This window comes from Leuciscus leuciscus, assembly GCF_965113295.1.
Source record: "Leuciscus leuciscus genome assembly, chromosome: 1".
NCBI lineage: Eukaryota > Metazoa > Chordata > Actinopteri > Cypriniformes > Leuciscidae > Leuciscus > Leuciscus leuciscus.
In genome coordinates this window covers 51,698,805-51,723,129 of record NC_138725.1, presented here as the reverse complement: position 1 = coordinate 51,723,129, position 24,325 = coordinate 51,698,805, and the positions used below count along the sequence as shown (strand labels likewise).

Genomic DNA, 24,325 nt, shown 5'->3' with positions numbered 1-24,325 from the left:
CCTAAACTAGGCCTTACTTTCACGACACACAACAAGATTTTAAAAAGGCAGTTTTATTCACTTTTTTTAACAGTAGCCATATCATGATCTTTATATTTCAACATTAAACTTTTAGCCTGTACAATCATTTTAAATCATTATTTACACTCCTCCTGCAGTACCTCCTAGACCCACTGGAGGGTTTTGAGTACAGGTTGAAAACTGAAAACTTGAAGAGCACTTAATATTCCTACTACTAGTAGTATTAAACGACACCCTGTCTGTTGAGTTTGACTCATATATGAATATTTGACTCATATATGCCATACAATTGTTTGCCTATACCCACAATACAGTACTCCTTACATATTCTAATTGTAAATGTTAAACTTATTTTAAGCTTACAATTAAAAGGGTTGTAAGTTTTTGCTAATATTTTAATTTCAAAACAATCCTTATTCATTAAGCTCCCTTTCACCTGTTACTAGATGTGATCAAGAGACAGTTTGATATTACTTGGGTATCACTTGCATCACTGGATACAATAAACAAAAGCAGGCTGTGATGAACACTGAAGCCCCAAAATAAATGCACTCTATTAGCATCACTCATATTTAGCACAAAAGCTTTGCAAGATTGTAGTCATCTGTTGTTACTCGGTTCATCGCATTCTAAAGCTCTTTTTTAAAATTAAAATCATCTGTTTGGAGCCTCAATAATAATAGTATTTTGGGTTTACTCAATATTCATCACAACAGCTTTCATAAATGTTATCATCAGATTTGTCTACCACACTTTTATTCTCTGTTATATTCATGTTGACATAGTCTTCTTCAGAGTCATCCGTGTCCACATTGACATGGTCCTCTTCAGAATGATAAGAGTCTATATTAATATAGTCCTGATCAGAATCATCATGATCCATGTTTTCATCAAGTTGTACATTTTCATAATCAGCCTCATCATCATCTTCATTTTTGTTGCCATGGGATCCACCTGCATACATATTAGCTGGACCTAGAGACATTGCAGAGATGAAGGGACATAATTATTAAATGAATTGATAAAAAAAACATCTAATAGTTTTTATGAAATGCTACGCTACCTTTTTTAAAAGAGCACTTAAAATGAGTTTCCTTTTTCCTTTGCTTTTTTCTTCTCTTGACCAGGAGGATGATTGCGAGGACAGACAGTAAGAGCAGAACAGCTGACACCGCAGCACCAATGACAGGAAGCAGGGAGGCTGACACAGACACAGTTTAGAGTTAAACTTTCAGTACCAGCAGTCCAGACTGTTTTTAGGCTCTTACACATTAATACCTTTGATAGTGATGACCAGCAGTTCAGAGGCAGACGAACGGAAGGTGCGTGAGGACAAACTGACTTCATAAACACAGCTGTAGTTTCCTTCATGAGAATAATCTGCCTCAGGAAAGGAGAAGGAGGCAGAGAGATTGACAGCTGACTGACTCCTGGTCATATTTGATTCCCTAAACAGGTCGAAGGAGCCTCCAGGATACAGAGATTCAGTGGAACAGATGATAGTGAAACTGTGGCCCCAGGTGATCACTGGCCCCTGAGGCCCCACATCAAACTGCCCATCAGGAGCAATGCGGGGCAAGCTGGGCTTCTGCAAGTGCACTAGGAAACAAAAAGAATATATTTATATAGTTACAGAGGGAGGCTGAGACAGACACACAGTTTAGAGTTAAACTTTCAGTACCAGCAGTCCAGATTGTTTTTAGGCTCTTACACATTAATACCTTTAATAGTGATGACTAGCAGTTCAGAGGCAGACAAACGGAAGGTGCGTGAGGACAAACTGACTTCATAAACACAGCTGTAGTTTCCTTCATGAGAATAATCTGCCTCAGGAAAGGAGAAGGAGGCAGAGAGATTGACAGCTGACTGACTCCTGGTCATATTTGATTCCCTAAACAGGTAGAAGGAGCCTCTAGGATACAGAGATTCAGTGGAACAGATGATAGTGAAACTGTGGCCCCAGGTGATCACTGGCCCCTGAGGCCCCACATCAAACCGCCCATCAGGAGCAATACGGGGCAAGCTGGGCTGCTGCAAGTGCACTAGGAAACAAAAATAATACAGTTATATGGTTACAGAGCCTCAAGCATTAAATTCAAATGGATTTAAACATTTTTTTAAATGGCTTCAATAATTGAATTCAATCTTGTCGGGATCAAAATGTAATTCACACACATTTTACAAATCAGCAGAATAAAGTTAAAAAAAATAGACATCAAAACAGAATTAATTCACTTTCATGCAGCTAATGCATTTATATACAGTAATAGGCAATGAGACAAGATTAAACACTCACCTACAGTGATTTGAACAGTGTTACTCCAAGGCGACTTTATAATGGTGTTTTGGTAGGAGTAATTACAGCTGTAGATACCCTGATGTGAGACGCTTACATTAACAAGGCTGAAAGTTGCACTAGAGACATGTTTCTCAGAGGACACAGATGATCCATTTCTGAAGAGGCGGAATTCAGCATTAGCATTGCATCTTGATTTAGGTGTTGTGCAACTGAACTGAATGTTTTCTCCAGGAGAAACAACTGCATGTGTGGAGATCAGGGAAAGAGTGGGCTTCTCCAGGTCACCTGCAAAAGAAATATACATCCATTTAAAATTACTTTTTAAGATGTGATGAAATACATGAAGTTTAATGTGATTTCTATTGCTCATTTCTTCCATAAAAATAAGTAAAGATGCAAAAGATTTGACTTACCCCCTGAACAAACAACACCAGCATCTTCACCATGATTACAGTCGTGAACTCCTAGTCCTCTGTGTGAACACTGTATGAGGTTTCCTTCACCTCCCGAACATCCAACATTATCCAGCCAGATCGTTCCTTGGCCTTGACCAAAGGCGGCTCTTGAAGATGCGCTGATGGCTGAGCCACACTGTAACTGTCTGCACACCACAGCAGCATCATTCATGTCCCAGCCATCATCGCACACTGTTCCCCACCGGCCATCATGAAGAATCTCAACTCTCCCAGAGCGTTCATTATTACCATTCACAAGCCTGATACTAAATCCACCTAAAAAATAAAACAACTATATTATGAATCAATTCACATCTTACAACATGCTAAACTTGCAAACTAGCAAAAACCGTCAGTCATCCAATGTAACTAGAATAAGATCTGAGTTTTAAAAGAGTGACTAACAGTTTGTTACTTACCAGTTCTAGAAGTTAGAGCACTGGCTGTTGAGATGAAAAACAGTGATATTTAAAAACACAGTACTTACAATTATATATTATAATTTACTTTACTGTCACCATCACTAAGTTTCCGACAATACTCGAAATTTCAAATTAAAATAGTTTACAAGAGCATGATTATAAACACAACAAGACTGTGAAAGTAAACTAATAACATGAAGTTTTTCTGATTGTCTGATGACACTTAGTGTACCAAACAACCTATAGTCCCATTTAGCCACTTGTTAGCAACTGATTTTTCCAAGGAAAAAAAAAAAAGGAAAAAAAAAAATCACAAGAGGGTATTATGATGAATTTATGTCATACAGTACAACGTGAAAATATTTTTTTATTGTTTTAACCACAGGCCTTATTTCAGGCATATTCAAAAAATCTATTGATTTCAGAACGATCGATGGAACCGAAAGAGCTAAAACTCCATTTCCGAAATTTGGCCTACAAAAATACATCATCCTTGCAATAGATATGTATATGTAGATTCTATATTCGACTACTCCAGATATGTCGATGCATCCACCATCTTGGAACTGTCAAGATTTAATTTCATTTGCTGTAGTCATCTCACAGTAAAAACCAATGAGTTTTCTCCAAGTATTGCGCAGCCTCTGGTTGTAAAACCACAGATATTTAAATTCCCGAAGAAATGGGATAACCTTTCACAGGTGAGAATGTGTTGCTTTGTTTACAGTAGGAGTAGGCTATATGTGTATTAACTCAATATTACAGGTTTTTAAACTTCTATAGCGGTGAATGGGAGATGACAGCAAATTGTTACTGCATAATTTTTGAATTTGCATTTGCTCTAAAAGCAAAAGCAAAAAAAAATCTGCGATAACATTCCCACGACTCTCAAAAAGAGTGAAAAATATAGAGATTGATTACAGCAGTCAGAAGAGAGAGAGAGAGAGAGAGAGAGAGAGAGAGAGAGATGTCTCATTTCCCGTCACTCCCTCAGCTGTTGTATTAGAAACAGCCTCTCTGCAGCATTAATTGATTTTTCGTCATTAAGGATACGTTTAGGCTACACGACAATTGATGTACTTAAAAATAGAAATGTTTTTCCTTTCCATTTTTTAAGTTTAGCATACAGATGACATTTCGTGGTAACGAATGAACGACAACAAAAACGATTCATGGATCCAGGAAAATGACCAAAAACAAAACAGCAACAACAACAAAGCAAACTAACACTGAATGCAAGGCCAGTGGTTGGCAAGGTCAGAATTATAATTAGTTGGCAATGTTAGAATTAGGCGTATGTAAATAATTATGTCTCTGCTGGTCATAGTCGTGCAGTATAGGCTAAATCTAGACTTTGATGGAAAAGCATTAATAAACTCCAACTGAGCAGCACAAACATTCCTGTAGTCCGATTGTCCGAATGTTTAGTTTTGTCTATTGAGTGCATGCCTATAAACTGAACATGTAATACACATGCGCATGATGTCACCGTTTTCACAAATTCACATTTTTATTTACAATGATTCAATTTGGTAGCCTATTGTTTTCAAAAACTTCTAGCCTACTTTAAAAAGTACTTTTTCAAAAGTTTGCATTTTCAGGCCCCAAAACTCAATGTTCACGTGTAAATGAACGGCCAAAATACATTAAAAGTTTTCGGTTTTTATTTGTTAATGGTGTTGTGTAAACGGCCCCTAAGTTCAATTAGTGGGTGTGTCTCAGTCAGCTCCCTAGTTCCAAAAATAGACTCGGTGCGGACACGATCTCTGCACTGCTGTATAGCCTATACGCACCAACTGGAACGGATCGACGGACTGCAACCGCGTGCAGTGTGAAAGCTCTAACCTGTTAACATGGGTACGGAAAAAAAATGCGCAACGCATATGCACTGCAAACGAAGCATAGGCTATGTGTGAAACGGGCGTAACTCCACAATTCAGTACTTCACAGTCTTTGTTATGTGTTTTAGCAATAGGGTAGACTGAGTACAGTTGAGACACTCTTTGCGTTTAGATTTTTCACACAAAAATAGATACTGAAAAGAAGTGAATTTCCACATGACATTTCATTAGCTTGTAGACTAAGATATTATCAATCAATAATACCCACAAGTAGTTTATATTTTCCACAATTAGTTCATAAAAATAAGGTGCTTTTTGTCTCAACTGTACCCATATGTGGTACAGTTGAGACACCCATTTTTAATGATGTAGGCCTAAAGGTAACTAACCATTCATTGAAAATAAGAAAAATAAAGAAAATAACAATTGGGCAACATTTTTGTTTATTAATCCATTTATATTCATTAATTTTATTTAAATTTGCACTGGTTAAAATGTATAAAGCAGGAACAAGATATGAAACAATATTAATTAATAATACACAATTTAAATATCACAAATATCATTTGCGTCCTAGGCTGGCTAATTACGACGTTTAACCTGTTATCATAACACTGAACAACTAAACAGTGTGTTTACTAATAGAACTCTATTGGGGCTAGGCTACAGTTGATACACGTGTGTCTCAACTATCCTCCGCTGGCCACCTCGCACATTTCTCTAGATTTTGCAATTACCTTGCATGACACAATACCATGAACTATGTGAGTTTTTATATAACGTTTGTGGTGATACCAGTTACGTTTAAGAGTCACGTAAGGATAATAAGCTATTCATTGTGGAGAGTACATGGTGAAGTGAACGTCATACCTTAGAATAAAAACTTTTCCCGATTTCTTCGGATCGGAGATGCGTCGATTGTTCAAATTTCCCACGATCAAAGAGGACACTAATACGCATATGCACAGCAAAAAACACAACTTGTGCTTGCTGCGAACGCAAGTTATTTAAGGTGTCTCAACTGTACACATGTGACATGTCTCAACTGTACACAGTCTACCCTACATTTCTAACATTTATAATGAGTTTAGATTTTTTTTAGATTTTTTTTTTTTAATTGCCTTTACAGGGACTTTAAGGCTGTCTCTATCGCAAAATCCTACCAGTGCACTGAAACATTTGCTCCCTCAAAGGTCCCATAATGCACTGTGAAAACCAGGAAGTATATGCTCAGTGCTCATGTTCTCTTAACAGAAGTTCTGAAGCACGAAATGTGAGTCAACTCACACGTGATTTTTTTATTTTTATTTTATTTTATTTTTTACAATACAAACATTTAAATACAATTATATTTCAGCATAATACATGGCTAGACGTGTAATAAACAATTTAGCAAACATATATAGCCGAATTTATTTACGGCTGAAACGTTGCACGGATGTAACAGGAAAAATATTTAGGCCTATCATATTTAAACATTAAAAATTATGTCAGAAAGATATCAGCTCTGCTGTTGTCCATAAATACCAGTATAGTGATGTTGCACAATGAGGACGGAGGCTGCTGAAACTCCTTTCTGACTCTGCTGATGACACAGGCACAACTAGGAGAATAGAATAGAATGAGGCATTTATATAGCGCTTTCATATGTAGGCCTACTGTACACCCAAAGCGCTTTACAATCATATCAGGGGATCTCTGCTCAACCACCACCAGTGTGCAGCATCCACTTGGATGATGGCATGTGGCATGTGGCATGTGGCAACATCCACATGGCAGCCACAGTACAACTGCCCACCACACACCAGCTATAGGTGGAGAGAGGAGAGAGAGTGATGGAGCCAATTCAATGTAAGGGGATTATTAGGAGGCCATGATTGGTAAGGGCCAATGGGTGGAATGTGGCCAGGACACCGGGGTTACACCCCTACTCTTTACGAGAAATGCCATGGGATTTTTAATGACCACAGAGTCAGGACCTCGGTTTTACGTCTCATCCGAAGGACGGAGGAGTCGGGCAATGGGCAACTGTTTCGACTTGGTCAAAGAGACCACGAACATCTGGGGTCATCCCTTGAACAACAGCCACAACAATTTCAGTTCTAGACTGGAAGCTGTATGCCTACTTCATTCTGAACAATGCAAGCTGAACTAATTAGCATTAGTCTAAAAGATGAAATATAATACCGTAATTCTTGATGTCAACAAAACATTAACAGAATATCTTCCCAAACACATATCAAGCTTATTTAAAAACCTCGAAAGCAGGGGCGTTTCTAGGTTTTAAAAACACCAGGGGCTGAGCCCAAAACATCAGGGGCTGGGTAACAAGATAACATGATTCGATACAGAGAATAATGTATATTTTAGGCCTAAAAAAAATAGTCTGCAGGGGGGCAGACTGGTTAAAAAATGCAGTCCTGCCACTGTAGCCACACCATGCCATACTACCACACAGACACACACATTAAAATGTGAGGTAGTTAGGGGGGTTCGGGGGCATGCTCCCCCGAGAAAATTTGGATTTCTCAGACTATGTGCATTTTAAGGTGTTTGAAGGCCAACATTTTTTGATAACAATAGCTTTAAAAGCATGTCATTGGGCAGTAGCATAAATTATTTGTCAAGCAGATAACAGATTCTTAAACATGAGAATGAGGATAAATGTTGAAATTAATGATCCACACTATAAAATGGAAATGCAAAATGTTTCTGCTTATTGTTGACAATACACAACCACATATTCCAAACAGGAATGGCCTTAAATGAGAAATCTTTCAAGGATTATTTTGCATAGATGTAAACTTTTTAGCATTAAAGATTGGTTTCAGCAACTTGTTTCTTTCTTGAGTTAATCAATGTTTTTGGCACTATTAAATCAGTTCAATTAAATTTCAATTGTTCACTCATAAAGACAGTCACTTGTCACCATTACTGGCCTAATGATGTAAGTTGTGCAAACACAGACAAGCGGAGTGATAGAAACTGTGAAAAGGCTGATGCTGGTGAAATATTCGAACACATTCGAGGACCTTATATAGGCTGTCAGAGTTAAATAGGAATACATTGTAATAATGTTAATCAAGCAGACTAAATCACACGACTGCGCAGCAATATTTAAGCACATTATACAAAGGAAATAATACAGATCTAGACAAATTGGGTTGCTTATAGTTAAAAGAATGTCATGAACGATCATTTAGGCGGTAACGCTTTAGATTACAGCCCGGAAAGTACTACGTAATTAAATTGAAAGTACAGTGTAACTTTCGGTAATTACAGTGTACCTATAAAGTACTTACGTGTAAGTATAGGGGAACAATACGTAAAGTCTTGGGAATAAAGGTGTAACAACCAGGAAAATACTGCGTAATTAAAACGAAATTACAGTGTAACTTTTGGTAATTACAGTGTACCTATAAAGTACATAAGTGTAAGTATAGGGGAATAATATGTAAAGTTTTGGGAATAAAGGGGTAACAACCAGGAAAATAACAAATTATTTAGGCAAATTATTTAGACTGTAAGTATTCCATGTAGTTACAGGGTAAGTATGACATTGCGGGCTGTAAATTAAAGTGGTGCTTCTTACCCTCTTGTTTCATGTAGTTACAGGGTAAGTATGACATTGCGGGCTGTAAATTAAAGTGGTGCTTCTTACCCTCTTGTTTCATGTAGTTACAGGGTAAGTATGACATTGCGGGCTGTAAATTAAAGTGGTGCTTCTTACCCTCTTGTTCCATGTAGTTACAGGGTAAGTATGACATTGCGGGCTGTAAATTAAAGTGGTGCTTCTTACCCTCTTGTTTCATGTAGTTACAGGGTAAGTACAATAAAAACACATGTAGGCCTACACACACAATCTGACATCACTTGGAAAACCTTTATTTGAAAAACAACTTATTTCAAAACAGATTTACAACATATTACACTTCTTATTCTTTTTTCTTTTTTTTAAATCAACTTTTCATTTCAAATACTAAAGTCCTGATAGAAAGTAGCATGTTTTGTCCTGTTTTGTTTCTCTTGCATGGCTTCCTCCTCCTCTTGGTCCTCCTCTTCTTTTTCTATCGTTCCACTGATTTGCCTAATCATAAGAAGGAGTATTTTTCTATTCTGTATTATGTATTAAAAGAAAATACAGTACACCCAGAAATTTTCTCATAATTTACTCATCTTTTCGCTACCGACCAACTGTCACCAGCGAGTGCATGAGAGTCGGCTTGAATGGCTTCGCGTTTGCTGAAGCTTTAAGCGTCCATTGCATCCTCGCGGGAGTTTGATGTGAAACTCACGCGAGATCTGGTGTCTCTGTTCTTCTGCATGGTTTGTTTTTCATTAGTATTATCTGTTATTGTTTGTATTTTGTTGTGAGCAATAATAAAAACATTAAAAAAATTATAATAATTCGACATTCGGTTTTTCGGTGCGCTTACGTCAAGCTTTAAATTTTCAAGCGTAAACTTACTCAACCCTCTCATGAACGCGCAGGTGACAGTTGGTCGGAAGCGATAGTCTACAGTTTAAAATTTTTTTATATTTGGTATTTTTCTTAAAAACGTTTATCGTTTCACTTCAGAAGACATTGATTCATCCATTGGGGTCGTATGGATTACTGTAGTTATTGTTGTATGTGCTGTTGTCAACTTTTAGGAACACATGAGCTTGCATTATATGCATTTACAGAGATTATTTATTTGTCTAAAAACTTTTGTTTGTGTTAATCTGAAGAAGGAAATTTGTATACATCTCGGATGACATCAGGGTAAAAGATGAGTAAATGGTGAGGACATTTCTGTAGCCTACTGTAGGCTATTTTCTTTTAACACATAATACAGAATAGCAAGAGACATGTCATGGGATTCCTTCTTAAGATTCATCAGTGGAAAGAAAGAAAAAGAAGAGGAACAAGAGGAGGAGGAAACCAAGCAAGCGAAAGTGCTGTAAATCCGTTTTTAAATAAGTTGTTGTTTTTTTAAATAAAGTTTTCCGAGTGATATCAGATTGTGTGTGTGTACATGTGTTTTTATTGTACTTACCCTGTAACTACATGAAACAAGAGGGTAAGAAGCACCACTTTAATTTACAGCCCGCAATGTCATACTTACCCTGTAACTACATGGAACAAGAGGGTAAGAAACACCACTTTAATTTACAGCCCGCAATGTCATACTTACCCTGTAACTACATGAAACAAGAGGGTAAGAAACACCACTTTAATTTACAGCCCGCAATGTCATACTTACCCTGTAACTACATGAAACAAGAGGGTAAGAAACACCACTTTAATTTACAGCCCGCAATGTCATACTTACCCTGTAACTACATGAAACAAGAGGGTAAGAAGCACCACTTTAATTTACAGCCCGCAATGTCATACTTACCCTGTAACTACATGGAATACTTACAGTCTAAATCATTTGCCTAAATAATTTGTTATTTTCCTGGTTGTTACCCCTTTATTCCCAAAACTTTACATATTATTCCCCTATACTTACACTTATGTACTTTATAGGTACACTGTAATTACCGAAAGTTACACTGTAATTTCGTTTTAATTACGCAGTACTTTCCGGGCTGTAATCTAAAGCGTTACCATTTAGGCTAGATGTAGGCCTATTTTTCACATTTTTGGTCACAAAATATTTAGTCAGTTTTGATGACTTTGCAATAGCCTATTGATAAAATATTAGAATATTAATAATGAAAATTGAGTAGGGCTACGCCAAAATGTGTATGTAGCCTACAAAGGAATACAAAAGCCCCGACATAGAGTTTTGACGCAGCTTTAATCTCCCTTTTGGTTATTTCAATACTTAATTGACGACAGAACACGACGTTACATGCTAGTTTATTTTGCATGATACAGGGCACGCCGCATTTGCGCGTGATTGAAGAGTGCGCGCCGCGAGCAAACGGCTGGCACGACGTAAGTAAGTTTTCTGAGTTTTACTGACATATAGCCTGACAACATCTGGTGTGACTGAAGACTGTGCGGCGGTGCTGACTGCGTTATTTTTTTTTAAACCGGTGCGGCGCGCGCGCCCCCGAAGTTCATCCGTGAGAAACTTGAAACCGGTGCTTGAACTTGAATTCAGGTGACTCATTAACCCTCGTGCTACTGTCCACGCCCTGCTCTCACGGCTCGTGGACTCGTGCTGCTTGCCACTTTGCCTAATAATAATTATCAATAAATTAATTTTTTGGAGATCCGGCGCTCGAAAGCATAAACACTAATTCAAAGTACCTGGAAAAGGGAGATGTAAATAACCATAACCATAAGTTCCCGCCTCCTCAGCACGAGCTGACCGATAAATCTAACACACCAAGAGAGGCGGAACCTAAGGCAGAACAGCCAATCATCAGCCGGTCACACTCAAAGCCGGTGTCATGTTTGAGAGGGATGTAGCCTGGTTAAAACCAGACCCTTCTCTGTTGAAACTGAGTATTCAATAGATGCCACCTACGTCACTACAAATAGAACGCCGCCATATTTGCGACCGACTCGCCCGGTATGGCCGCCCAAACTGCCCATTTGAATGAGAGAGAGAGACAGAGATACCTGGAGAAAAATTATATTTTAGGCTCCGATCCTTATTTGTTACCCCCAGTTTTCTTTAGTCCATTATTATCTGCCCCAATTGACCTTTCGCCGAGCCCCGCCCCCCTTAGTTACTGTTGCTACGTCCGACAAACAAATGGTCAAACACGACCAGCGCGCGACAGATTGCCATGACGGGAAGAGGTATACCCGTGCGTGTCAGTGACCTTTTTTGGAGCAATACCTCCGCGATATCCTCCAGATCGAGGCAAAAGGGGTTACAGAGTGCAGTGGAGGGATATATTCAAAATATAAAAATACGCAATGAAGGAGACACGACTACTATCTACAGCCGCGTTTCCACCGCAATTACCAGGAACTATTTGTCCCAGGAACTTTTTTCATAGGAACTTTTTTTGCCCCAGACCGGTTGCTTACTGCGTTTACACCGCGGTCTAAAGTACAGGGAAGATTATGTAAATTAGTCTGGTGACGTTGAACTGCGTGCGACTGCTCCTCCCAGTCTGCGACGGACAGGAAGCGCGTTTGTTTTGAGTGCGTTTTGAGTTTTAAGTATGGAGGAGATTCAAGCTGTGCTGCTTTTGTGTGTGATCTATTGGTTTACTAACGAGGTAATTAACAAAACGGCAGAAAAGAGACGAGCACTAATACTAAAGCGTATTCAGAAAGCTCGTAATGCTAGATATAAAAGTAGACAACGTTTGTTATCAGCTATAGCGGACATTGACCGTGAGATGGATGGGACGAACGCGCGCCATCGGGCAGAAAGAACAAGATTGGTAAGAAATTAATCCATCAAAATGAACAAGAGTTGTGAATAATGTTATTATCGATTACATCAACTTATTTTTTGCAACTTTTGTGTGTTTTAGATATGGGAGTATTATCGAATGCGTCGTGTTTCGCGATCGGTTTGGATACACACTAGAACAACAGAATGGTGGGACAGCGTGGTTCCAACTTTCACCGAAGCACAGTGGATAAAGAATTTCCGGATGTCTAAGGATACTTTTCTGTACCTCTGTCGTCGATTGCAACCCCAACTGGAGAGACATGACACAAACTACCGACATTGTGTACCCATTCAAAAAAGAATCGCCATTGCACTGTGGAAACTTGCGACCAACTCAGAGTATAGAAGCATCTCTCATTTATTTGGAGTCGGAGTTGCTACTGTGTGTCACTGTGTTCACGATTTCTGCTCATCTGTTGAGAAGGTACTCATGCAAGAAGTTATCCAGTTACCAAACAGTGAAAAGTTAAAAGAAATGGCGACGTATTTTGAGTGCAGATGGGGTTTGCCTCAGTGTGTACGTGCAATTGATGGATCACACATCCCCATTCTTGGACCAGAGGAGTACCACACAGAGTACTTCAACCGAAAGGGCTGGCATTCGATCATCCTACAGGCTGTTGTGGACGGAAGAGGTCTCTTTTGGAATGTTTTTTTAGGAGCGCCAGGTAGCCTGCATGATGCCAGAGTGCTGCGTTTGTCAGGATTGTGGGACCTAGTGGATCGGGGTTTGTTACTACCTGATGTAACCAAGAACATTTGTGGACATGATGTGGGGTACTATGTCCTTGGTGATGCAGCCTATCCTTTGAAGAGCTGGCTGATGAAACCTTTCACAGACAACGGACGACTGACACCCCAACAACTTGTGTACAACCATAAAACAAGCAGAGCCAGGGTGGTGGTTGAGAATGCTTTTGGCAGACTAAAGGGCAGATGGAGGTGTTTGCTAAAACGAAATGACTGCAATACACACAAGGTCAAATCCCTGGTGATAGCATGTTGTGTTCTTCATAACCTCTGTGAAATGAATGGTGATGAGTTCAGAGAAGAATGGGTTACGGGTACATTCAACCAGCCTGATGGGGCACTGTCATCCACTGTAGAGGCTTAATGCTTAACGTTACCGGTGTTCACACATCATTTGTGATATGACAAAGAACGAGGAATCAAGTGTTTAAAAGCATTGAAAGACACTTACTGTTGTGTTTTTGTGTGAAAGAAAAAACTCTCTGAAAATAAAAGTGCTGTCAGCAATAATTTCGTATGTGTGTTTTTTCGCATAACACAATGACTGAAATTTTAAATGCTGCAAAACACATGGGAGTTATATTCCCGATGCTGTAGTTTATTTGATCAGTCACTATATCATTAATCAAGCTTAATTTGACTTTTCAACTACAATTAGGCAGGGAGAACTGAAAGCTTTTAAAATCTTTTAGCTATAACTAATATCATTGACAAAAGTATGTATGTGGTGCATTTTCTTCCAAAAATGATTTTCTTTCTCAAATTCATGCTTCAAGTTGACAAAGCACAATAAACGAAATCACACAATAACTGTTTAACCAGACATAGCCTTAATTTGCATCTAAATAACTTTCCTTGATTGTCTTTCATAATGCACTTACCATAATATTTATTAGGGGGGCAAAGGATCACAAAAATCGCGGTTGAGACCATAATATTTATTAGTGGGGCAACGGATCATAAAAATCGCGGTTCAGACAATATTATGTTTTTTTGAGTTACAGATAGGATAGTTTTTCAGATCAGAAAAAAAACAAAAAAAACATTAAGTAACGTTAGCCATCGATACCACAGCCAGCAGACGTATTTATGCTTCGTAATGTTAAACACATTTAACTGGGAGTGGGGCCGTCCACACTGTTTGTGTTTTCGGCTTTGGGAATGGAAAGAACACAACTCCTCCAGACAATCTCTCGGGGTATCTAGTGTCCGATTTACAAACGCCATGGGCGCACGCTTCACCATCTTGATAATGTTTGTCGGACCTGCTCACATAGTAACGGTTGCTATGATGTGTGATTGGACAATGGCCGTTTTGGGGGAGGGGCCGGCGAAAGGTCAATTGGCCTTTCATGATATATAAATACTTAAGTCATAGAGCTTCATGGCGCGCGTTCATGAGAGTCGAGGCGATGTCATGAATGAATCTATGAATCTGCAGCTGTTCGGCTGGCATGAATAAATCTATCTAATCCGTCCATCAGCACAGCCAGAGACATCAGCCGAATATCATAAAAGACTGCCATATCTGTCCGAAAGAACAGATGTTCAATTACAGAGAGAAGGTTTAATACACACAAATATCGAAATGAAAGAATCTTTCGAGTCAAATCTTTTTGAATGATTCACTCACGATTCGGCTGCGATTAAAAGCTATCAAGAGGTAAGCTCATCAGTGATTATAATATAACGACTTAAATTGCAGTTTGTTCGTCACATAAAGCTATCATATGAATAAATAACGATATTAATATAACGGACGAGTCGTATTAGATCACTTTTATGATACTTTTGTGATTTTTTTTTGTCTTTTATTATTATGATTTTTTGCGTGACAGCCCCCAGTAGGCTAAAGCCCTCATTATGCTTCTGTGTCAACTCCACGGCGTAGCTACGCCGTCACTCCAACGGCGTCGTGACCGTTTTATGGTTCTGCGTCGGGTTGCGTTGCATCGCGGTGCATTTCACCGCCAGAACGCTAGGGGGGTGGTGTGGTTCGCGAATCTCTTTCCTAGTTTGTTTTGGTTCCATGCGCCGGTTCCGCTTTTTCATTTCCGACAATGGCGAGCGAAAGAGAGAGAGTGTTGTTGCAGCTGGAGCTAATCAACGTTGAACAACAAATGATTTTATTGCAAATGTTTAATCGTAGAAGAAAAAGACGTCAGCGAAGGTGGTCTGTACGACCAGTGCACGAAGACAGGGGAAGGATTGGCGAATTTGTTACGGTTGTTCGACCGCTGAGGGACTTGGACGAAGAAATGCACTTTAAGTATTTTCGGATGTCGAAAGGTCGATTTGACGATCTTGTTCATCGTTTAAAGCCGTTAATACAGCATCAGACTACACACAGTATGCCTATTGACCTCGCTCAGAGACTGGCAGTGACTTTAAAGATTTTATCTTCGGGTGCAAACCAACAGATCACCGGGTTGGGCTACAAAATGGGTTCGACCACGGTGCCATGGCAGGATAATGTAGTGTCCCGTGGCAGACTTGGTTAATTACTTGATATCCATGATGTACCCGTGAACATTGTATTGTAAATAAACAACAAACTTTTTTTCAAAACAAACATTGATTTGATTGATTGAAGTTTATTTCTAGCAACAACAAAAAAAGAAAAGAATATATATAAATATATACATATACACTACCGGTCAAAAGTTTTAGATCGGTAAGATTTTTAATGTTTTTAAAAGAAGTCTCTTCTGCTCACCAAGGCTGTGTTTAGTATATAAAAAACAATAAAACAAAACATATTTTATGACAATTTAAAATGACTGTTTTCTATTTTAATATATTTTACTCCGGAAATGATGTATAATCTGACCAATCACAGCCCCTGCGGTCTGCGTCACCGCGACGCGTAGTTACAATTTTTTGGAGGTGCACGTCAAGCTACGGCGGAGGGGTCGCGTCGAGGTTCGCGTCGACGCAGAGGGGTCCGCGGGGGTACGCCGTCGATTCGACGCAGAAGCATAAAACAGGCTTTAACGTTACTCATTCACTTTCATTACATCGACAAGAAGAGTCTCCATTAGGCTACATATTAAAAAATGTCCCTTTGTCTTCCACGGAAAGTAAACTTAAGGATTTGCACATGAAGGTGAGTAAATGACGGCAGAATTGTCATTTTTGGAAGAACTAGTCCTTTAATATGCATTTCAAGGCTGAGATTATGCATCGTCTGCAGAGCTAACGTTAACGTTACTTACACAAAATAACATCTAAAGCGCATGTGATGAAAACAATATCTTTATGAACTTCAGAAAACTATTTATTAGATTTAGGTAGGTATTAACTAACAGACAGACAAACAGTTATATTCAAAACAACCCCAAATCATGGTCAACTTACCATGATAAAGTGCATTTAAACAGATCCAACAATAAAATGAAGACAAAACATTATCTGTCGATATCTGTCTGTATAATGTTGGCCACTGAGAGTATAATGGAAATATAATTAACCACAAACCAACATGAGACTTCAAGTCTTTTAAATAAATGATTCTCTCTTCTTTTGGTATAGAATAAAATACCAGTTCAGGGTTCCTCTTTCGGCTGTTGTTGCAGCCAACTGCACAACATATAGGAGGATCTTTGTTGACATCTTTGTACATCTTTGTGACATCTTGGCATTACTGACTCTGAGACCGGCGGTCGCAAAGATGGCGGCGCAAAGCTACAGTGACGTCATGTGAATCGAATGAATAGGGTCTGGGGAAGCTATGTAGACAAATCATTTCCAAAGGGGCGTCACCAACCGACGTAGCTCAAATTCCTCTGGGCGCAATTGGATAGTCATAAAACCAATCAGATCGATGAAGGAGATGACGAATGCTTCGAGTGTTGTTCTTTGCTCCGGTTTTAACGAAAACGGTAAGTTTAAATCGCTCAAAACAGACGCGATAACTGATTCGTTTATATACTGTCTATGATTCGAACGAGTGATGTTCCACGGTGGCATCCATCTTTGTAATGAAATCTCCTTCAGCGTCGCTGCGCTGTCGTCATCATGTAAATCCCTCCCCAAACGTTTCTGATTGGTGCCGCGATTTCGGCGGCACAGAAATGAGTTTGAATGGGCTCTTCTCCAGACTATCCTGGAGAGAGAATTAAAATTCGCCGGAAGTAGTCTGGGTTTTCCCAGGCTAAGAGGGATGGGGAAAACTGCGGAAAAACTGCAGAAAAAATGCGGGTGTTGAACCCTCTCACCGGGAAAAGTGTGGGTGTTAAAACACCCACGTCCCCCATGGGTGCGACGCCCCTGTAAGTGAGCCAGAGTCCTTACTACTGTCCTTCGCTTAGCAGTGCCCGAATTCAAGAACACGATCACACTGATTCACAACGTAGAAAGCTTGGGAGCTGACTGAAACACACCTAGATGAATTTGTTAGAATGCCGTCTATGTCTATTGACATACCTTTGTAAACCTGGCAGGGCTGTGTCCCAAAAGCTTCTTAAGCCCAAGTAGAAGAAAAAAAAAAGAGATAAAGAAATAAAAAAATTAAGCTTAAGCCTATGCTTTTGGGAAACGCAGCCATGGGAAGCAATGTTGTAAAATATGGAAGCTTATGGGTAGCAATATTCAATTTGACCGTGGCCACCCTTGGTCTAAGCTTGGCCACCCCTTTGGCCACCCCTCTCACAACTGCTGTTTCTGTCTCTTTTTTTTTTTTTTTTTTGACAAAAATTACGTTTTTTCAAACGCTGAACCGTCTCTTTAAGACCACAAAAAACATGAGACTTTTCAGACGCACACTCCAACTTCACCTCAGCGCCAGGCGAAAAGTCAAACGAGTGCGGAAATGTGCAAGTGCCGAATGAGCTTCAGCAGAACATCAAACAGTTATATGCACATAGTAAATATAGAGTCAACCCTAACCCTTTCTCAACTGGTGGGTTGCAAGACCGTTTTGAGTAGGCCTAAGTCGAATAGTGTGCAGTCAACAACAAACGTAATTCTCTTTTTTTCTGATGCTACTTTTATTTTAGAAGATGTGTGTGAAAGCTTGTGACACTTATGTCCATACCTGTCAAGTTTTGGATTTGAAAATAAGGGAAATCCCCCCCCCCCCCCCCCCCCCCCCAATATATTATAGCCTAAATGAAAACACAAAATGGTGTATATGAAGAGCATTTATTTAAAGGCTTATTTGCATATTTTCTGTTCATTGCTTGTCTTTACATTTACAATTTATTTTCAATCCACACAATTTTTTCATTTTTCATACTGCTTTTCTTTTACAGTTTTTCATTTCACATAGCCTAACTTTTCTTTACTCTTTTAGTGAGTTATTGTACAAATTTGTTGCAGACTTTGCATTCACGGTATTTACTTGAGGGTTTTGTTTTTTGGCAGGAGTGCCTTCCGTCTTTTTTTTTTCTTTTTTTTTTTAACGAACTTTATTATGAACAATGCACAGGATAATAGGTACAGAGAACACTACAAATACTGTGCGTGCCATTCCGTCTCTGTAGCGTCCATCATCCGTCTCTGTTTTTTTTCTTCTGTTTTTTTCCCCGCGTTGTCTCACCATAGACTGTAAGGGTTGTCACTCATCATCTGACCTCAGACACTAACCTCGCGACAACTGCCACCTACAGTACCTGTAGTAGGCTACTGCAGGTGGCAGTTATAGCGAGGCTACTGACAGACTCAGATTAGGAATGTTTTTTGTTTTTTTTTTACTCCGTCCGGGCCCGTAGCTATTATTATTTTTAATAAGGTTAAAAACCGGGAGATTTACGGGAAAATACTAATACGGGAGGACGGCGGGAAAGAAGGGTAAAATACGGGACTTTCCCGGCCAAAACGGGATACTTGACAGGTATGCTTAGATGCTGAGAAAAGGGCGTTGTCCTTATTCAGTTGGCTATCTTCGGTAAGATGAGATGTTGTCAGGCCAAATGTCAGTAAAACTAACTAACTTTCCTGTCATACCTGTGCTTGCGTTACGCACATCACGCGCAAATGCGGCGTGCTGTAGCCGTAGTTGTCGTCAATTAACTCATGTAAGAATCAAAAAGGCGATTAAAGCTGTCAAAACTGCATGCATGTATTTGTTATATAGCCTATGCATCACATGTGTCTGGATTAAAATATTCTGCTATGTGAGATCACAATATAAGGCACAAACTGATATGTAATGTTTTAATGTCCAAATAAATGTGAGCACTGTGCATTTGTACTAGACGATAGGCATTCATTTTGCGTTAATTTGTAAAGGACAAACAAAAATGGATAATTTTTAAATCCATAAAATAACTAATTTTACATTCTGGCAACATTACATTATGAAAAACATAACATTTTACATTAGCCTATGTGCTGTTGACTTCCGCCTTGTTCACATTCTTGCACATGGGGATTCAAAAGAGAACTTTTGTTTTCCTTTTTAATTTAGGTATGATAGAACTGTTGCAATTATTTATTTTGACAACTAATATAGAAAGTTAAACTTTTTTTTGACAAACTCAGAATTGGTTGAAGAGTTCATTGATTATATAAAACGCATTGAAGGTTGAATAATCTTTGGACTACAGTATTTATCTGCATGTTATCTCATCCATGAAGATGCAACAATGTAGAACAAGCTATTGGAGATTTTGAGAACCAGAACCAAGCTTACTGAGCTAGTTGACCTTTAGCTATATTGTGTGCCCTTTTATTACTATTTAATAAATTTTAATATGAGGTGGTGGGTAATAATAAAAAAATATACAATTCACTCAGTATTCCATGATTCCTAATTCACTACTATCTCAATTACAATTAAGTACAAATTAACTTTATTCAGTCGTGTAGGCACTAAAACAGTCCAATACATTATCAAATAATTTTTTATGATAAAATAATTAAGATTTCTGTGCCACCCCAGACTGGTTGCTGGCCCTTGCCTGGCCACCCCTATGAAAAAATTCTGGCTCCGCCACTGCATTTCTCTCTGCCGTTCCTGGCGAGTCCGCATCGTCAACTTCATATTTGCAGCGACAGAGAAAACACCAGTTTATTAATAAACAATTAAATGTCTCCTTGCTAATTTAGACACATTCATAATCATTACTTTTACCGGTTCTTTGTGGCAAGCTTTATGCGTGCGGTCATAACGCTCATTATCCTGTAGGCTATATAGCCTATTTAAGTAATTAAGTTAATATAAATGGGCGATTTGTCAACGAATGGCTTAAATGAACAACTATTCGACTAGAAAATAAAATAAAAATTCTAACAAACGAGACTATTTTGGGTGAATGTGGAGCAGTTAGGGGGTCTGAGTGACCTCAGAATGACAAATAAATGTTATTTTAATATTTAAGAAACCGAAGCAGCACAAAATAAACGTTTATCGGCGCAAATTAGAACAAACATATGAGTCTATTTTGGGTGAATGTGGACTATTTTGCCGACGTTTTGCACCGGATTGGGGGCGGGGCCAACTTCACGCAGTGACTGGGGGCGGGCATGTGATCGGCTCAGAATGCATTTTCAAATTGCACATTGAATTTTGCTACATTCATTGCGGGACACTTAATGGAAATGCAATCACAAGTGTCTTAACTGTGAGTGTAAATGCAATTAAGAAAAAATAACATTTAAATTACAATTTTGCCACAGTTTTTGCTTGATCATGTTAAACATATCTAATGATTTCTGTAATACATTTTAATTTTAATTTTGCAACTTATAAAGCGTTAAATTATGTATTCAATTTACATATTAAAACTAGTGTATGAAATGGCAAATGTAAATTTTATAATGGAATTTTAATTTTCGATTTGCACCAAACGTTGCACAAATGTATGGGAAAATAAAAATTGAAATACAGAAATGCATTGCCATTTTACATATTGCATTGTCATTTTGCATATTACATTTCAAATTGAAATTTGCTACCCATAAGCTTCCATAGTAAAAGGCCAGCGCTGTGACAGGAATGAGCGCTGGTTTTGCGGTCAGGCGTATAGATCTGTGTCACAGTTCTGTCTTCAAACTCTTCATGATCCCTTTTAGTGTAAATCCTGGTGTCTAGATGAGTATGGCTATGTAGGCTAAGTGTTGCTACAGGCACTGAGCCGTGTCGAAACATTATGACTATCAATATCTGCATTCATGTGCGAGAGAAATATATTTCTATTAGTGCCCCTTTAGTTTATTGAACAGGTAATTTTCATGAAGCATTTATTTAGAGCAGTTAAGTTGTTGGTGAATGTCTTTTCAAAATCAATCATGTCAACGCAAACATAATGATAATCAATGTTTTCAGTTTAAGGTAACTTTCTGGTATTAGCCACGAGTTTCAGATCAGTTAAAAAATAAGTGAAAAGCACAGAGAGGATGATGGAACAACTATAAAAAGATGTAATCTATTGCTAGACTTTTAAAGTTCACAATCTTTCAGTAGACTGTTTTATTAAGGATGAAATATTACATTGTGACATATACAGTAGCCTACTAGCCTATATAATTATCATTTTGATCTGTAATAAAAGAAGTGCGAGAATTAAAAATTGTATTACCCAATATCAAAATGAGAAGACAAGGTCTTGGCATTGCAGTCCTTGCGTTGTTTCAAAGTGCCTATGAATAAAATAGGGTTCTTCCTGCTCACGAGAAGAGCTGATGGTGCTTTGAGAACTGAAACTAGAACCTAACATACACTGAGTTAAGTGTAACTGTGTATAACATCAGGCGTGTTTGTGTATGTTGGGAACTGATCTGTCCATCAGGAACTCATCTGTCGATTGTGCCCCTAAATGAGCCCCTAAAAAAAAAAAGAAAAAAAAAGAGAGAATGTTTATTTAAAGGTGCTCTAAGCGATGTCACACGTTTTTAGGCCAACACATTTTTTGTCACATACAGCAAACATCTCCTCACTATCCGTTAGTTGTCTGTCACACTGTAAAAACCGCGGTCTCTGTAGACAGCCCAGGCTCCACAAACGGCAAGAAAAACAACCGGGCTAACCCGCACCACGAAACATAACAAACTGTTCCAGCCAATAACCGAAAAGAAGGATTTGGGGGGTTAGTGCGCGGATGAGGAGGAGGGAGGGTCGAGCTAACCTCTGTTTTGTTTGACAATACTTTAAACGTCAACAAGAAGTGACGTCACCCAACATCACTTAGAGCACCTTTAAAGAAAAATGCTAACTATACAATTATGGTTTGCAAAAAGTATTTAATAAAAGGGGGCAAACAATTGTTCCCAACGTGTTTTGGAGAAAAACATTTATTTCATAATGTGATTTTCCCCCACTTTCAATTATTTTACTTCAATGAAAAGTTAGATTTTTGAAATAAAATAAAATATCAAAAGGATTAAAAATGCAGATTTATTTTTTACAGCCATATTTGATCATATTTACCAAGGGGGCAAACACTTTTTCACACCACTGTATAAATGGAATGAAGCTTATCTCCCACACAATGTGTTCCTGTTTATGTTTCTTTAAAATCTGTAACTTAAAGGGAAATGGCACTACATATGAAAACCCTTGAATGATCTCTGCAACAGAAGTGAAACGTTTAACTTAAAGCCATAAATATACTCCAATATACAGAACTTGGAAATGGAGTTGAAGTTTAGCATTGTGTGTGAACAAATTAGACTGACTTCTCAGTGTGGATTCTGAGAATATAGCTCTGTTCTCAGATAAGCAAGTTAACACACTGGTAAAGCTGTGAAGCAGAGTTGAGAAGATATGCTTTTGGACAAGGACAGAATAAACCTAAATCATCATTATGGAGAGTACAAGAAAATGTTAAGCTTTTTGTTTATATTTTATTTGAAAAAAAGTCAAGAGTCAGAGTTGACATCTTCATGCTCTCCATCATCCATATCTACAATCTCATAGTCATTATCAGGATTTTTTTACTTTGGTCTCTATATGGAGCGCATCTGCATAATTAACTGCAGGATACAAAGTACATAAAAAAAAGGAGTTTTACTATGGTGGTACAATGTTTTAGAACTGTAAAAATGAATACGCTATATCTAATCAATAAAATTGTGGCAACAGATTACAAGCAATATTATTAATTAAATTTAACAAATTAGAATTGAGTAATAATTAATCAAATTAATTCCTTAAAAGGTAACCATTTAAAATGAGTAAAATTTACAACAAATTTTTTTTTAAACAAATTTTTTTTATTTCCAACATTGAAGACACCTGATGTTAACAAGCAGAATCACTGAAGGAGAAAAAACGTAATTTTAAATCACCATTATGGTGATCGGTATTTGTTTTAGTTGGGCTATTGACCCTTAAATCATTGACTTTAGATTTTGTTTGGCTGTTGTACCTGAGTTATAACAGCCAGATGAACAATGAGAAAAGGTGATCTGATGGTGTTGGTTGTGTTTTAACATAATCATTATTTCACAATCATTTGACCTGAATCACTGAACTCATATAGAGTTAGGTTTACTTTATTAATTATAGCAGCTCTGTCCTTGTACAGCATAATATTTTTAGCCTTTTCAATGAAATCCATATGATAAAGTAAATTGAAAAAAAAAGAACGTTTTTATGTAGGCACACACAGACATCAAGAATTAGCGTATGAATCTCAGCAATGGTGACAAACAGATCACCTCTGATCATAAGCTCATTATTTATTCATGCAGCAATGTATGATGGGAGCCATGAATGAGTTTTGATTGGTGGCACCCAGAATACACTGCAACATGCTTTATAATTGTCACCATTGTTGAGATTCACAGGCTGATTATTAATGTCTGTGTGTCTAAAAACTAAATAAAAAAATTATAAAAAATATACATATACATACATTTTTGTATATAAGACACGTTTAAGAAATCTTTGGATTACATTGTAAAAGTTCAAAATATTATGCTGTGCAAGAAAAGTGCTGCTATAATTAATAAAGTAAACCTAAATTGGTAAATTAGGTTCCCAAGTAAATTGGGATCTATATGAGTTCAGAGATTCAGGTCAAATGATTTTGAAATAATGATTATGTTAAAACATAACCAACACCATCAGATCACCTTTTCTCTTTGTTCATCTGGCTGTTATAACTCAGGTACAACAGCCAAACAAAATCTGAAGTCAATGATTTAAGGTCAAGAGCCCAACTAAAACAAACAATGACCACCATAATGATGACTTACAATTACGGTTTTCTCCTTCATTGATTCTGCTTGTTAACAC

General features: G+C 38.0%; 2 protein-coding genes across 2 annotated transcripts in view; both read right to left on the bottom strand.

Moving 5' to 3' along the window:
• LOC309475617 (uncharacterized protein) overlaps positions 1-24,325 on the bottom strand; it is a 131,388-nt gene that overhangs the window by 76,753 nt on the left and 30,310 nt on the right. The window contains exons 7-8 of the mRNA XM_082138470.1: positions 1,743-2,063; positions 1,300-1,620 (exon numbers count right to left, since the gene is read on the bottom strand). Of these exons, the coding sequence (XP_081994596.1) occupies positions 1,300-1,620; positions 1,743-2,063 (642 nt within the window). The remainder of the gene's footprint in view (positions 1-1,299; positions 1,621-1,742; positions 2,064-24,325) is intronic.
• On the bottom strand, positions 34-22,322 carry LOC309476104 (uncharacterized protein). The gene is made up of 5 exons (XM_082139294.1): positions 21,666-22,322; positions 3,195-3,218; positions 2,734-3,051; positions 1,085-1,222; positions 34-996 (listed from the first exon to the last, which is right to left on the bottom strand). Exons 1-5 carry the CDS (start codon positions 21,697-21,699, stop codon positions 719-721), a joined length of 792 nt encoding a protein of 263 aa, XP_081995420.1. The 5' UTR covers positions 21,700-22,322; the 3' UTR covers positions 34-718.

Excerpts from the sequence above, each read along its gene's own strand:
- LOC309476104 (XM_082139294.1), bottom strand. The coding sequence starts at position 21,699 with ATGCCAAGACCTTGTCTTCTCATTTTGATATTGG. Across the intron at positions 3,052-3,194 it reads TGCTCTAACTTCTAGAACTG|GTGGATTTAGTATCAGGCTT; the intron begins GTAAGTAACAAA and ends TTTATTTTTTAG. Across the intron at positions 997-1,084 it reads TAAGTGCTCTTTTAAAAAAG|GTCCAGCTAATATGTATGCA; the intron begins GTAGCGTAGCAT and ends CAATGTCTCTAG.